This window comes from Ziziphus jujuba, chromosome 3 (assembly GCF_031755915.1).
Source record: "Ziziphus jujuba cultivar Dongzao chromosome 3, ASM3175591v1".
Taxonomy (NCBI): domain Eukaryota; kingdom Viridiplantae; phylum Streptophyta; class Magnoliopsida; order Rosales; family Rhamnaceae; genus Ziziphus; species Ziziphus jujuba.
In genome coordinates this window covers 22,976,281-22,988,895 of record NC_083381.1, presented here as the reverse complement: position 1 = coordinate 22,988,895, position 12,615 = coordinate 22,976,281, and the positions used below count along the sequence as shown (strand labels likewise).

Sequence of the window (12,615 nt, the reverse complement as noted above, 5' to 3'; positions counted from 1 at the left end):
ATAACATACCTTCTTCTTTTTTTTTCTTTTTTTTTTCCTTCTTTTTTGGCACAAACATACATGATAAACATGCAAGTTTATGTTTTTATTTTTATAATTGTTTGATTTACATTTTTTTTTGGTAATTAATTGTTGGATTTACATTGTTGCATATAATAATTGAAAATGATATAAAATTATACAACCATAGTAATTGTATCATGTAATAGCTTGATTTGGTTTGTTGATTATTACCTGCTAAGTAGTTGATCAAACATTCTATTTAATGAGAAGCGAGAAACTATTGTAAAATTTTTTGTCGCCCACTATTACTCCACCAAAAAGCAGAATAGGGCTGCTCATTTTACATTTGATCATTTCAAGAAACTTTGAATTTATCCCCACTTGTTCTCTCAATCATCAACATTAGCCGATATGTTGAGATCATAATTTCTACTATATACTGGAATATGATAAGAATTAAAAATGTCACTTGCACTTTTTTAGGTTCTTAATTTTATTAATTAAATTGTTACTTTCTATACTTAAATGTGCCATGGCTTTATTATGCTAACATATTATAACTCTCTCTCTCTCTCTCCCCCCCCCCCCCCCCCTTTGTTTGATAAAAACATATTACAACTCTCTAGATATATATTCATGTTTTATATATTTATACACATTATATACAATGCACATACGGATAATATTGTACTTCACACTGACATTCTGTTTACCTTATTATATATCATTTTTTTATTTATTTTTTTAAATATCGGAATTGTGGGGATTTGAATCCAAGGTTATTGTCCAAATGAACAGTGGCAAAATGTGGTCTTAAAGTGCGGCCTATAATAGCCTAGTATTTCTAAGGTTTTTTTTGTTTTTTTTGTTTGTCTCTCTCTGTGCTATTAATTACTTAATGTGGACTTGTACGGAGTGAAGCAGGAACTATTATGTAATAATATAGGCTTATTTACATTTTAATAAACATGGTTGGGTAGCGTTTCCTTTTGCTGACACTGGACCATTTCCTTCCACTTTAAAAACAAAAAAAAAAACTTGCAGGACCATTTCGTTACATATGGAATCTTAATAAATTTAATTTTAATTTGTCCTCCACATAATCTTGCCATGTTGTTGGAATCCTGCAGGAGTTAAAAGGGAACTGCGCAAGCAGTGAAGTTGGACAAACATAAATAATCCATCTTTGAGATTTGTTTGGTACCAAGTAATTTCATTTTCCCTTTTTACTATTTTTTATACTTTTTCGGTATATAAATTTTTTTTAAGACTCTGGTTAATTATGCAATTATGAGTCGTAAGCGATCTAAGAAATATTCCTAACTATAAAATTAATTCCAAAAGTTAACTAAAATTTTTTGTGGTTTACAAATTTTGCGAGTTGTAAATTACAGAATTCGTCGGTAGAAGTTAGACGCAGTGCGTTTCATCGATTTTTCGCCTGAAATATACAGTGTCAAGTGTCGAGTTGAAAACTCAAGCAATTGCGGTCGAATTGTTGGGCTGGCCCAAAAAGATAACAACCCATTACTACTCACAAGGAATGTTTGCAAGCCTAAGCCCAAGGGCCGGTTGGATTTTTAGCACCTATGCCTTATAATTGTCAAGCTTTTACATTTTAGTGTCTATTTTCCTTTTTTGACACTTTCCTCTTTGGACTTCAATTTTTTTTACACTTAAATCGTTCAACCATTTTTTGTATTTGTTTTTTAGTAGTCTGGAGCATATAATACACTTATTTGCAACCTCAAAAAGCCCATGTACGTTGAATAAGTGTGCTGTATATCTCGAAACTACTAAAATATACACAAAAAATGGTTAAAAGATCTGAGTGTACAAATATTGCTAAAAAAATCAGGAACAGAATGCAAAAATTTAATAAATTGAGAAGGCATAGGCGCTAAATACCCCTTTCTTTTATTTTTTTCAATAATATTTTAATACAAGCCTTTTAGTCAGTTTTGATTTTAATAGAATAGATTTTGTCTGAATGAAAAAAAAAAAAAAAAGTCTTTTAGTTTATTTGTTAATATATTTTAATGGAGAAAACGTTTAAAAAGAAGGATATGTAAGAGAATCAATTCAAAAGTTCAAACTATTGTGGCCTGTTTTTGATGCTTAATCCTAAAAGTACATAGAGTGAGAACACATAAAGAGAGAAAAAAAAAAAAAATTCTCCCGGGGTCTAAGCTAAATGGATTTGGGGCATATAAGAAGCCTAAAGACTAATCTTTATTCTTGGGAATTATTAGTTTTCAACAATGGCAGCTACCGACCAACTGTCCAAAGTTTACTTGTATGAAATGACATCACCACTGCCAATTTGGCCACTTCAAGATTTATTTTATATTATTTTTGGATTTTAGCAAAATATGGCCTTCAACAAGTTTTCAAACTCTAATATATCATAAAGCTTGTCTTTGTGGTTGAAGTAATTATCTTCCTTTTTTGGCTTTCTTTTCTTTCCTTTATCTCATATCCCAGTAGACAATATCTAATTCCCATTCGTCATCTTCTCCACTGAACGAAAGAAAGAAAGAAAAAGAAAATGGTAGTAACAAGCTCCAAACACATTGAACATGATGGTGAATCCATTTATGACAGACAAAGTGAACTAAAGGCTTTATATGACTCAAAAACCGGTGTAAAAGGATTAGTAGATGCTGGTTTGGTGAAAATCCCAAGAATTTTCATCCATGACCAGCAAAATCTCAGCAAACCCAATAATGGTGATGATCAGCAAAAGTTCAGCATCCCGGTTATAGACTTGCAAGGCATAGATGAAGATCCATTTTCACGTAAAAGGGTAATAGACCAAGTTGGATATGCATGTGAAAATTGGGGATTTTTTCAGGTGGTCAACCATGGAATTTCTCTGGAACTTTTGGATAAGATGGTTGACGGAATTCGTAGATTCCATGAACAAGATCCTGAGCTTAAGAAAGAGTTTTACTCTCGGGATTATACGAATAGAAGGGCTAAGTTTAACACCAATTTTGATTTGTATCAAGCTCCAGCAACAAATTGGAGGGACACTTTGAGTTGTGTTTTGGCTCCTCGAGCTCCAAATCCTGATGATTTGCCTGAAGTCTGTAGGTATGTCGTTGAACCAGTTGGTAATTATTATTATTATTATTATTGGAACAATTTAATCTGCTTCTGATCTGTGACAGTTTGCTATTATTGTTGTTTATTATTTAGAGTCCGCAGAGCAAATGATTGGTGACAAATTCGAAAAATGCAACATTAAAAAACATCACACTATATATTTGCTATTGTTAGAGTTAGTGATCCGAATTTTTGATGACCTGACCCGAAAAGCTCGAGGTCGATCCATTTGGTGAAACTAATTTTGGAGAAAAATTTGGGGCTCTGTGGTGGAAACGGAGGTACGGACCTGTTCAATTTTAGGGTTTCTTCCGTATATATATTTCTTATTTTTTTGGGGTTTGGCGGCTGTAATTGGGGTTTTAGGGTATAGCGCAGTTTTTTCTCACCTTTGTATCAATTTTTCGATATTGGATTTGCTTCTCCCTGTCCGTGGTTTTTCCCGTCAAGGATTTCCACGTAAATCCTGTGTTTGTTCTTCGTTTTCTTTGTTTCCGTTGCTATTTTTTTTTTCTCCCAATTCCGTAACAGCTACTGTTTGGTCTATTGAATTATACAAGTTTTGCTGCGTTTTTCCCTGTTCTGTCCAAAAAAACACACACACACACAGGTATTTATAAATTATAGAAAATATGTTTTGGAGTAAATTTTTTCAATATTTGTGTAACATCATTCTGTTATTGAGGGGAGACTGGAGGGTGTTTCATCCACTGGTGCTTAGTGTAGAGAAAAGGAAATTTTTTCTTTTTTTTTTTTTTTTTTTTTGGTCAAATAGACCAAACATTTAAAAAAAATAAAGAGAGACAGATAACAGAGAAACTGTAATAAGTCATATTTCTCTATTCCAATCTCAAACAAACAATGGAAAATTTGCAGGGAAATTATACTGGATTACTCGGACAAAGTAATGGCATTAGGGTCTGCTCTATTCCAACTTTTATCAGAGGCACTTGGGCTCCCACCCAGCTACCTGAACGACATTGGATGTTCAGAGGGTCTTTTTTTTCTGGGTCATTATTACCCACCATGCCCTGAACCAGATCTCACACTGGGTACAAGTAACCATTCAGATAGTAGCTTCCTCACTGTGCTTCTTCAAGACCAAATCGGTGGACTCCAAGTCCTCCATGAAAATCAATGGGTCAATGTCACTCCCATTCATGGAGCTTTGGTCATAAATCTTGGAGATCTATTACAGGCAAGAAAATCCTAATAAATTCCCTTTTTTACATTTTCCAATTGTGATTTTATGTGGCTCTGAATTTGATAATTTGGTTTTGCTGTTGTTTTGTTTTCTGAGCAGCTAGTCACAAACGACAGGTTTCTAAGTGTAAATCATAGGGTGCTGGCACAGAATGCTTGTTCAAGAGTTTCTGTAGCAAGTTTTTTCAGAACACATGTTCCACCAGAAAATAGTTCAAGATTGTATGGACCTATTAAGGAGTTGACAGCAAAAGAAAATCCACCAATTTACAGGGAAACCACTGTGAAAGATTTTGTCCAACACTACTACACCAAAGGACTCAATGGGGTCTCTGCACTTGAATATTTCAAGCTATGAACTATCTACTTATCCCCATATGGTCTAAATGGAAATTATATATTAGCTTATATGTGTTTATCGATCGAGATTAATGCCAATAATCAACCTACAAAGTCAAGCAAAATGAAAGGAGTAAATGTCCACTACCATCATGGAAATATCTTTATAAGCTTTCAAAAATAAGAGAGTCAACTAGGATAATCTTTATAAGGTTATTCCTGTACCTGTTCTTATTTATCCTTTGTTAAGATTTATAAATAAAGTATGTGAATTTTCATTGAATGTACTGAGAACCTTAAATCAACAATGAAATAATTTGTATTTCTCATTCTTATCTTTTCTATCTTTTTACTCTAAAAACTTTTTTCAATGTACATGGTCATTCTCCTATAAAAAATGCTAATGGAATCTAGAGATTCGAAACTGGATAATAATATTTATAGATGTAACTGTCTACATATACATAAGTGTACCTATCCAATTGCTTTAGTTTATAAGAAAATTTTACTTTATAGACTGATTATTTGGTGTAATAATAACATAAACAATTTATTTAGCTAACCAACATCTACTGCAAAAAAAAAAAAAAAAATCAAAGTCAAAGTTTTAATTGCAATAAAATAAAATAATTAATTTAATCTGTCTTGAATTTAAATAAGATAGAAAACTCAATCCTATTAATAATAATAATAATAATAAAATCTCGAATAAAAACTCTGATAAATATAAAATTTTATTAAACATAATTAATTTTGAAATATCTTATTTGATAATTTTATTATTTTTACGTTTGGCGGCCAAATTTTTTTTTTTATTATCTGTATTAATTTTGTTGTTAAAAATTGTACATGTTGAAAAAAAAAAAAAGGGGGGGGGGGGGGGGGGGGGAAGGGAATGGGTCCCAGTCTAAACTGGGTCCCGCCCATCTAAAATGGTTGACCGAAAGAAAGGTTTCAGAAAAAAAATGATTTTTTTTAGTGAGATTTTAAAGCCTAGCTAGCTGTTTATATATCTTTTTTATCATTTTCCATTGACAACTTGCAAGCGTGCTTTTGTTCTCTTTTTCATCCAATTTTTTCGTTCTTTTTACTATTAAGACTTTCTTGTAGTTCTTCCTCAAAAGAAATCAAGCTCGGTTAATTTGGATTGCCTTTAGAGCCAAAAGCCATGAAAGAATTAATGGTTCTTTCAAACCCAGATGAGATTGAGACACACTATGATAGGAAAAGCGAACTCAAGGCATTCGACGAATCAAAAACTGGCGTAAAAGGACTTGTGGATGCTGGAGTACAAAAAGTTCCAAAGATTTTCATCCGTGAAAGAGACAACCTTGAAGATGGGTATTCTTCTCATGGACACTCCACGATCTCTATTCCAGTTATAGACTTGGAAGGCATGGATGGGTGTGGAAGTTTGCGCGATGAAATGGCAAAGAAAGTTGGAGAGGCAAGCGAGAAATGGGGTTTCTTTCAGGTGGTTAACCACGGCATTTCCACAAACACTTTGGATGCAATGCTTGAAGGAATCTGTAAATTCCATGAGCAAGATGATGAGGTGAAGAAGAAGTTTTATACACGTGATGGATCCAAAACCCTTGTATACAATTCCAATTTCAATTTGTATCAAGCATCAGCGGCTAATTGGAGAGACTCCATATATTGTACTATGGCACCTAACCCACCCAATCCCCAAGACTTGCCCCAAGTATGCAGGTAAATTTTCTGTCACGTTCTCGAGAGTAGTTAATATGTTCTATATGGGAAATTTCTAGTTCTGTGTTACTTGATAAACTTTTGTGCAGAGATATACTAATTGAGTACTCAGACAGAGTAATGAAATTGGGGATTAGTTTATTAGAGTTGCTATCAGAAGCTCTTGGTCTGAAGCAAAATCACCTGAGAGAAATGGGTTGTGTAGAGGGACATTATCTTGTGGGTCATTATTACCCAGCTTGCCCTGAGCCAGATTTAACAACGGGTATTGAAAAACATACTGATAAATCATTCATGACTCTGCTTCTTCAAGACCAATCTGGTGGGCTTCAAATCCTCCATGAAAATCAATGGGTCAATGTTACTCCTACTCCAGGAGCTATTATAGTAAACATAGGAGATATGATTCAGGCAAGTTTATATATCATTAACAAATATGAAATACTTCATTGTTGTGCAAAATATTATATAAGATTGTTGATGAAATTGTTTGTATGCTGTTTTTTGGGGTGCAGCTAATCACCAACAACAAGTTCAAAAGTGTGTACCACAAGGTAGTGGCAAAAAACAAAGGTCCAAGAATCTCTTGTGCAAGTTTTTTCAGACCAAATTTCCAAAATGAAAATAACCTTCTCAAAGTGTTTGGACCAATCAAGGAGTTAATCACAGAAGAAAACCCACCAGTTTACAAGGAAACCACTCTTAAAGATTATCTCTCTTATGTCTTGTCTAAAGGGTTTTTCGGAAACTCTGGCTTAGACCATTTCAAACTGTGAAGTTGATCATTACTGGTGTTCATTGGTCAAGCTTCAGGGGTCTTGGGCTAGGCCATTTTAAGCTGTGAACTTGACCAATTTATTTACTTTCCACTTCTTAGAGTATCTTCCAGAGACTCTTTAAATGTGATGTTTTTTTTATTTTAAAGAGATAACATTTAAAAAAGAATTTTAATAAATTTTTTATTTTGACTTTTTAATATAAAGAGTTGGTTTGAATCTCTAAATGGAGAAAGCCAAGATTATTTTTTATTTCAATATGATATTTATTTAATTGAATGTAATATATTTTTCTATATCATTATTATAATATTTAAAAGGTATGTAACTCATGTAATATAGAAAAACTATAAGTAAAACAATAAATATTTATAGAAAAAATAAAAATAAAAAATATGTTGGAGAGCATTTTTAAATTTTATTAGTTATTTTAAAAGATGTTTTTTTATTATAGAAAATATATTTTTTTACTTTAAAGAGTCCGGGAATGTTCTTAGAACAACAAATAGAGAGAAAATAATAATAATAATAAAATAAAGACAAAATATCTTAAGATTATGTTACTAATTAGTAAATATAAATATTATATTTCTATAAAAAAATATATAAATATTATATATTTAAGTCCCAAAATAATTGTATTCCCCTAATATATTGTACTGTCTATAGATTCATAACATGATGTTCTATACTATATTCCAAGTTTCTAACTGTATTTTATGTCTCAAATTATGCAATTGTAGTTTTACTTGCGTACTAAGGTCCTTCAAGTCTCAAAAACAGTTCCGAGTGTTTTAACATTTTTCTTAAAGAAGAATTTAAAACCAAAATCAATGAGGTGTAACATCTCTCATAAGACTTTTCTAAATGAGCAGAAGTTCTAAGTAAACATAATCAAAATTTATCCTAAACATGGCCTTAATATCAAGTATCAACACAATAATATTTTCATTAGTGAGGTGAGAAAGAAGCAATTCCCCTTGCCACCTGGCTTCATTTCCCTCATTCTTTAAATATAAAATGCGTTCCAGCCCAACATAAATTTTAACAGTTGGCCCAAAAGTTTTTAACTTGGGCTTCAGACTAGAGCCAGGTTTTATTTATTATTATTTATTTTAACAGTAGATAAATCACCAACATTATTATTATTATTATTTAGTTTTATTTTTATAGGAAATCTAGATTTCATTCAACCCAAATTGGACAGTCATCCATAATTACAGTTTCCAACAGCTATTGTGGACGGATGAATTGGTAAGATTTTCATGCCATTATATAATATTTGAAAAATAATTTATATAAAAACAAAAGAAAATATAAGTAATATAATATATGTTTATAGAGAAAAAAGAATAAAGAGCGTTAATTAATAAAAAAATATTGTTGGAGAAAACTTTATAATTTACTATTTATCTTAGAAAAGGATTTTTTTATCGTTGAAAATTCACCCTCTGTTTTAAAAAGTTCATGGAATGCTCTAAAAGGCTTGCCAACAAATGCAGATTTTTACTACCATATATAATAATTAATAAACCAACAAATGTGGTGTAAAGCTAATTTAAGCATTACGCAGCATTAAAGAAGCTGGATAATCTCTCGTTGGACGTCTATCCTTCATTGGCCCATCCATTTGAAATTCTTGGATTCTGTGTATACCTCTATCTAATTCCGTATAAAGCATAGTATTTATTTATTTATTTATTTTTTGGTAAAGAAAAAAATAGATCTTCTAGTGAGTATCTTGGTCCAAATTTTAAGAAATTATGAATCATTAACAGCTTATTTTTACAACAATACAAGAATCCATAGACTGTTCAACCCATCATCATCTGAATGTTTCTATAGCTCTTTTCCACAATGTTCAACATATGGAATCTATACCAAAACTCAAATATGATTTGACAGGAATTGAATCCACAATCTCTGCAAACAGATATGATATGTTTATCGGCTTTTTACTATCTGATCCACCCTTTGGGTGTATATAGAGCCTAGTAAATTGTTTAAACACTTTTCTTTCAGAAAAGTGTAAATCCAAAATCAGCGACATGCAACTTCTCACAAATCCATACTGATGATTTTCAGAAAATGATTTTTTTTTATTTTTTTTTAATAATTTTTTTAAGCTGCTGAGATGAGTCCCTCTGACTAAGAACCCCACACAAATAATGAGCGGTCAACACTCCAAGTAAAGGACTTGGGGACCAAGTAAGAAAACTTGGCTTTTCTTTTCTATAAATAAATGTAGAGAAGCAAGTAAAATGCATCCCAAGTGAAGACAAGTGCAGCCAGCAGGTGAGAAGCTTCCCTCGGGAGTGAGAGAAAAGAGAGAGTTTCGTGAAGAGAGAGAGAGAGAGAGAGAGGGAGAAAAAGGGGGGGTCTTCTCAGTCCAACAGTAACTTTTTCAAATCCTTTTCAAAAAAAATAAAATAAAAATGGATGTCACAAACTCAAGTGAGATTCACACGGAATCTGAAATCGAGTATGACAGAAAAAGCCAACTGAAAGCGTTTGATGAATCAAAAACTGGGGTAAAAGGACTTGTAGATGCTGGAGTTAAAAAAATCCCAAGGATTTTCATCCATGAAAAGAACAAGCTTGACGAAGAAGAAGAAGATGGGTTTTCTCATGGGGTCTCCGATTTCTCTATTCCAGTAATAAACTTGGAGGGCATGAATGTTTATGGAAGCTTACGCAATGGAATAGTGAAGAAAGTTGGGGGGGGGGGGGGGGGGGGGGGGAAGGGAATGGGTCCCAGTCTAAACTGGGTCCCGCCCATCTAAAATGGTTGACCGAAAGAAAGGTTTCAGAAAAAAAATGATTTTTTTTAGTGAGATTTTAAAGCCTAGCTAGCTGTTTATATATCTTTTTTATCATTTTCCATTGACAACTTGCAAGCGTGCTTTTGTTCTCTTTTTCATCCAATTTTTTCGTTCTTTTTACTATTAAGACTTTCTTGTAGTTCTTCCTCAAAAGAAATCAAGCTCGGTTAATTTGGATTGCCTTTAGAGCCAAAAGCCATGAAAGAATTAATGGTTCTTTCAAACCCAGATGAGATTGAGACACACTATGATAGGAAAAGCGAACTCAAGGCATTCGACGAATCAAAAACTGGCGTAAAAGGACTTGTGGATGCTGGAGTACAAAAAGTTCCAAAGATTTTCATCCGTGAAAGAGACAACCTTGAAGATGGGTATTCTTCTCATGGACACTCCACGATCTCTATTCCAGTTATAGACTTGGAAGGCATGGATGGGTGTGGAAGTTTGCGCGATGAAATGGCAAAGAAAGTTGGAGAGGCAAGCGAGAAATGGGGTTTCTTTCAGGTGGTTAACCACGGCATTTCCACAAACACTTTGGATGCAATGCTTGAAGGAATCTGTAAATTCCATGAGCAAGATGATGAGGTGAAGAAGAAGTTTTATACACGTGATGGATCCAAAACCCTTGTATACAATTCCAATTTCAATTTGTATCAAGCATCAGCGGCTAATTGGAGAGACTCCATATATTGTACTATGGCACCTAACCCACCCAATCCCCAAGACTTGCCCCAAGTATGCAGGTAAATTTTCTGTCACGTTCTCGAGAGTAGTTAATATGTTCTATATGGGAAATTTCTAGTTCTGTGTTACTTGATAAACTTTTGTGCAGAGATATACTAATTGAGTACTCAGACAGAGTAATGAAATTGGGGATTAGTTTATTAGAGTTGCTATCAGAAGCTCTTGGTCTGAAGCAAAATCACCTGAGAGAAATGGGTTGTGTAGAGGGACATTATCTTGTGGGTCATTATTACCCAGCTTGCCCTGAGCCAGATTTAACAACGGGTATTGAAAAACATACTGATAAATCATTCATGACTCTGCTTCTTCAAGACCAATCTGGTGGGCTTCAAATCCTCCATGAAAATCAATGGGTCAATGTTACTCCTACTCCAGGAGCTATTATAGTAAACATAGGAGATATGATTCAGGCAAGTTTATATATCATTAACAAATATGAAATACTTCATTGTTGTGCAAAATATTATATAAGATTGTTGATGAAATTGTTTGTATGCTGTTTTTTGGGGTGCAGCTAATCACCAACAACAAGTTCAAAAGTGTGTACCACAAGGTAGTGGCAAAAAACAAAGGTCCAAGAATCTCTTGTGCAAGTTTTTTCAGACCAAATTTCCAAAATGAAAATAACCTTCTCAAAGTGTTTGGACCAATCAAGGAGTTAATCACAGAAGAAAACCCACCAGTTTACAAGGAAACCACTCTTAAAGATTATCTCTCTTATGTCTTGTCTAAAGGGTTTTTCGGAAACTCTGGCTTAGACCATTTCAAACTGTGAAGTTGATCATTACTGGTGTTCATTGGTCAAGCTTCAGGGGTCTTGGGCTAGGCCATTTTAAGCTGTGAACTTGACCAATTTATTTACTTTCCACTTCTTAGAGTATCTTCCAGAGACTCTTTAAATGTGATGTTTTTTTTATTTTAAAGAGATAACATTTAAAAAAGAATTTTAATAAATTTTTTATTTTGACTTTTTAATATAAAGAGTTGGTTTGAATCTCTAAATGGAGAAAGCCAAGATTATTTTTTATTTCAATATGATATTTATTTAATTGAATGTAATATATTTTTCTATATCATTATTATAATATTTAAAAGGTATGTAACTCATGTAATATAGAAAAACTATAAGTAAAACAATAAATATTTATAGAAAAAATAAAAATAAAAAATATGTTGGAGAGCATTTTTAAATTTTATTAGTTATTTTAAAAGATGTTTTTTTATTATAGAAAATATATTTTTTTACTTTAAAGAGTCCGGGAATGTTCTTAGAACAACAAATAGAGAGAAAATAATAATAATAATAAAATAAAGACAAAATATCTTAAGATTATGTTACTAATTAGTAAATATAAATATTATATTTCTATAAAAAAATATATAAATATTATATATTTAAGTCCCAAAATAATTGTATTCCCCTAATATATTGTACTGTCTATAGATTCATAACATGATGTTCTATACTATATTCCAAGTTTCTAACTGTATTTTATGTCTCAAATTATGCAATTGTAGTTTTACTTGCGTACTAAGGTCCTTCAAGTCTCAAAAACAGTTCCGAGTGTTTTAACATTTTTCTTAAAGAAGAATTTAAAACCAAAATCAATGAGGTGTAACATCTCTCATAAGACTTTTCTAAATGAGCAGAAGTTCTAAGTAAACATAATCAAAATTTATCCTAAACATGGCCTTAATATCAAGTATCAACACAATAATATTTTCATTAGTGAGGTGAGAAAGAAGCAATTCCCCTTGCCACCTGGCTTCATTTCCCTCATTCTTTAAATATAAAATGCGTTCCAGCCCAACATAAATTTTAACAGTTGGCCCAAAAGTTTTTAACTTGGGCTTCAGACTAGAGCCAGGTTTTATTTATTATTATTTATTTTAACAGTAGATAAATC

General features: G+C 32.3%; 3 protein-coding genes across 3 annotated transcripts; all 3 read left to right on the top strand.

The window, feature by feature from the left end:
• The first annotated feature begins 2,310 nt into the window (after nt 1–2,310).
• Nucleotides 2,311–4,982, top strand: LOC107422936 (1-aminocyclopropane-1-carboxylate oxidase homolog 3-like). The gene is made up of 3 exons (XM_048477244.2): nt 2,311–3,099; nt 3,988–4,309; nt 4,415–4,982. The coding sequence occupies exons 1-3, from the start codon at nt 2,552–2,554 to the stop codon at nt 4,670–4,672; spliced, it is 1,128 nt and encodes a 375-aa protein (XP_048333201.2). The 5' UTR covers nt 2,311–2,551; the 3' UTR covers nt 4,673–4,982.
• Nucleotides 4,983–5,609: 627 nt separating this feature from the next.
• On the top strand, nt 5,610–7,387 carry LOC107422938 (1-aminocyclopropane-1-carboxylate oxidase homolog 1-like). The gene is made up of 3 exons (XM_016032446.4): nt 5,610–6,366; nt 6,456–6,777; nt 6,882–7,387. The coding sequence occupies exons 1-3, from the start codon at nt 5,822–5,824 to the stop codon at nt 7,140–7,142; spliced, it is 1,128 nt and encodes a 375-aa protein (XP_015887932.2). The 5' UTR covers nt 5,610–5,821; the 3' UTR covers nt 7,143–7,387.
• A 2,567-nt stretch (nt 7,388–9,954) lies between these two features.
• Nucleotides 9,955–11,728, top strand: LOC132803250 (1-aminocyclopropane-1-carboxylate oxidase homolog 1-like). Its single transcript, XM_060815798.1, has 3 exons — nt 9,955–10,707; nt 10,797–11,118; nt 11,223–11,728. Exons 1-3 carry the CDS (start codon nt 10,163–10,165, stop codon nt 11,481–11,483), a joined length of 1,128 nt encoding a protein of 375 aa, XP_060671781.1. The 5' UTR covers nt 9,955–10,162; the 3' UTR covers nt 11,484–11,728.
• Nucleotides 11,729–12,615: the final 887 nt, after the last annotated feature.